The 3155-nt window shown below is 31.9% G+C and overlaps 1 protein-coding gene across 1 annotated transcript in view; it reads right to left on the bottom strand.

The window, feature by feature from the left end:
- LOC117175428 overlaps positions 1–1735 on the bottom strand; it is a 30269-nt gene extending 28534 nt beyond the window's left edge. The window contains exon 1 of the mRNA XM_033365134.1: positions 1576–1735. Coding sequence (XP_033221025.1) covers positions 1576–1735 — 160 coding nt within the window. The remainder of the gene's footprint in view (positions 1–1575) is intronic.
- Between the last annotated feature and the right edge of the window lie 1420 nt (positions 1736–3155).

Below are 3155 nucleotides of genomic sequence, written 5' to 3' on the forward strand. Positions count from 1 at the left end.
ATGAAAAAGGTGCATAATATTAACACAAAATGAACAATAATTTGGAGAAAAATAAATTTGTTTAGAGAATTGAATCCCGCAAAAAAGTTGCTAATTCGTTTTTATTTGAAGCCCGAGACAACCGAAACTACTTAGATTAAAAATATTAAAATTGTAAACAAATATTATGAGCACATGCACATTCCAGGCACTTATTGAATGGCTATTTATGAAGTAAAAATACTGAATTATCACACGCCATTGAGAATATCAATTTCTTTTATAAACAGAGGCAAATATTCGTTCCACATATTTTGGATGCTGCGGGATATATACAAGAGTAATATGGAGCTCGCGGTTCATTTTATAAAAATTAAACTAGTATAGTATTTCGTACCTTTATATGCATTTCTATAATTGGCTTTTAACTTTTCGTACAACGTACGTTATTCAAGGATTTTGAAATATGCCATGAAATATAATGAAGCTATTACAAAGGACTGCAGAGATAATGGCTGTATGTGCTTTCATGCATATGATATTACATGAGCCCTTTGTTTCTTCGAGGTGACGTTTAAAAAAATTTTGTAGAAATGTTGAATTGATTGTCTAAAAAGCTTTTTCGGGTTTGAGAAACATACAATCCTCACAATGACACTCTAGCTACAAAGTCATTATAGGTTTTATTCTTTCGCTTCTTTATTTATATTAAAATTCTTTACTTTTTAATATTTTTTTTTATTGTTGAAGTTTTAAAACCACATAAAATATAATTAGACAATTTTTTAAATTCTCATTTGGAGAGTCATATAACCACTTAATTTCTCATTCAAACTTCAGTTTATATACGAGGAAAATGTAGAAATATTTATTGTTACAAAAAACTATAAGAAACTGTAAGAAACTGGGATTGCGTTAAGCGTCGTAGATTTTGTTAAACGCCTTTCAGAACTCATTGATGACGTATTAGGAAAATTTTAATTATGTTTCTTATGTATCCATAGAATTTCAGGTTGAAAAAATTCAAACTATTTAAAATAAAATAAAAATGAGTAATTTAAATATATAGATTATCTGTAAAGTCGAATGCGAGACAATTTTAACGTGACATTCTGAAGCAATGAATTACAAAATATTTTATACTGAATTATGAATTCTGTGGTGACCAGAAAACCGCGAAAAGCCAACATTTTGACTTAAAAACTATGTAATATTCATAAATATGGTGAGAACTGTTTAATTTTTTCTGAACTAATTTAACATAATTTCCTACTCAGATGAATATATAAAGCATTTGTGATATAAAAGTATGATATTTTAAAAGGATTTTTAAAAATTTAGAATATTTTCGATTTTCAATTTATCATGATTTTGATTAACAAACTTTGACATTTTATTGTAATAATAAAAATCGCATTTTAGATACCAAACCAAATTTAATTTATATTTTCAATTCAACTCGTGCTCAGTCACTTAATTTTGGGAATTTCGTAATAAAATTTATAAGGATTACGCTTTGCACTGTTCTAAGAGTAACTGTGCAGGTTAGAAGTTGAAATATGTACACTCGGTTAAATAAGAGCATGGTCCAATCACCCTCAGCGTCAATAATGGCTTGGCATCTTCGAGGCATGCTTTGGACAGAACCGCGATTTAGGAAGTCATCGACATTTTTCACCTCTTTGAAACGATTCACCCACATACTCACAAACTGTTTCGACTTTTGCATATGTTTCGCAGCAGCCACTTGGGTCATTTTGGGAGCTTTAGGGTGCGAGCACAAAAAAGCTGCTTCGAAGCGCGAAGCGTATGCGGCGCTCATTTTAGAAAAAAAAATATGAAAAAAATTACAGCATTCGCATTTACCGATCGCTCGAAACCGTGACTACGCTCTTATTTAACCGACTGTATATTGATCAGAGTTAATAATTTTTTTCCGTCACGTCATAAGAATTGGACATTGATATTTTCCAGCGCTTGGGGAGTCGAGCGAATTTTGAGCTAGAAAGAAGTTGCAGTGACAAAGTTTTTCAGTAAGGAATAAAGAAGTTTTTTGGAAAATATTACTTCGATTAATTCAACGGCTTAAAAACTATGATTGTTTTATTTCGAGTGCGGTTGGTGCTCGCGCGTAGCCAAGAGCGTCTCGCGCGTCTCCGCTCGGGTAACCGAATTCGATCGAAAGCTTATTGAAATTGCACAATGAAAATTAAATAAGTACTAAAAATAATGTTTTCTTATCAATATATTATACTTTACTCTTTAGGCTTATTTAGAAATGATGATAGAAATTCTTTCAAAACATATTTAAAATATAGGAAACTGTTGCCATTAAAGCCTACCTTTTATAGTGCATTCTGCTATGTTGACAAAACGATGTAAACAAAGCTGTGCATCTGAGATCTTGAATGAAATGCTACCAAGACTTAATAATAATCTTTGGGTTTTCCCGTCTTTGTGTCAAGCATTGTAATTTCCTTTTTGTTTTCAAATCTCCTTTTCTCTCGGACTTCAATGTGCGTTTAGACAGGTAAAAATGAACATTTATTGCGTTTCAAATTTATGCTACTTGAAAATACTTGATTATTCTCATTTTACTTGTTGTATGCCTTTATGTTGTTCCTCTGCAGTCGCAATCACGTTATTTCAAATTTTTCTATAGAATTTCGGGTTTTTTTCCGCAAATTTTTGTTTCTTCGTTTGCATTTGAATATCGCGTAAAAATGGGGAGAAAACGCAAACATATTGCAGAATGCACTGTAAAAGGTAGGCTTTAATGATTACAGTTTCCTATATTTTAAATTTGTTTTGAAAGCATTTCTATCATCATTTTCCAATAAGCCTAAAGAGTAAAGTATAATATTTTGATAAGAACACACTTTTTTTAGTACTTATTTAATTTTCATTGTGTACTCTCAACGAGCTGTCGATCGAATTCGGCTAATCGAGCGGAGACGCAGGAGACGCTCTTGGCTACACGCGAGCACCGAACGCACTCGAAGTAAAACAATCAGAGTTTTTAAACCGTTGAATTAATCCAGGTAATATTTTCCGAAAAACTTATCTATTCCTTACTGAACAACTTTGTCGCTGGAACTTCTTTCTAGCTCAAAATTCGCTCGACTCCCCAAGCGCTGGAAAGTATCAATGTCCAATTTTTATGACGTGACGGAAAA

Source organism: Belonocnema kinseyi, chromosome 6, assembly GCF_010883055.1.
Source record: "Belonocnema kinseyi isolate 2016_QV_RU_SX_M_011 chromosome 6, B_treatae_v1, whole genome shotgun sequence".
Lineage (NCBI taxonomy): Eukaryota > Metazoa > Arthropoda > Insecta > Hymenoptera > Cynipidae > Belonocnema > Belonocnema kinseyi.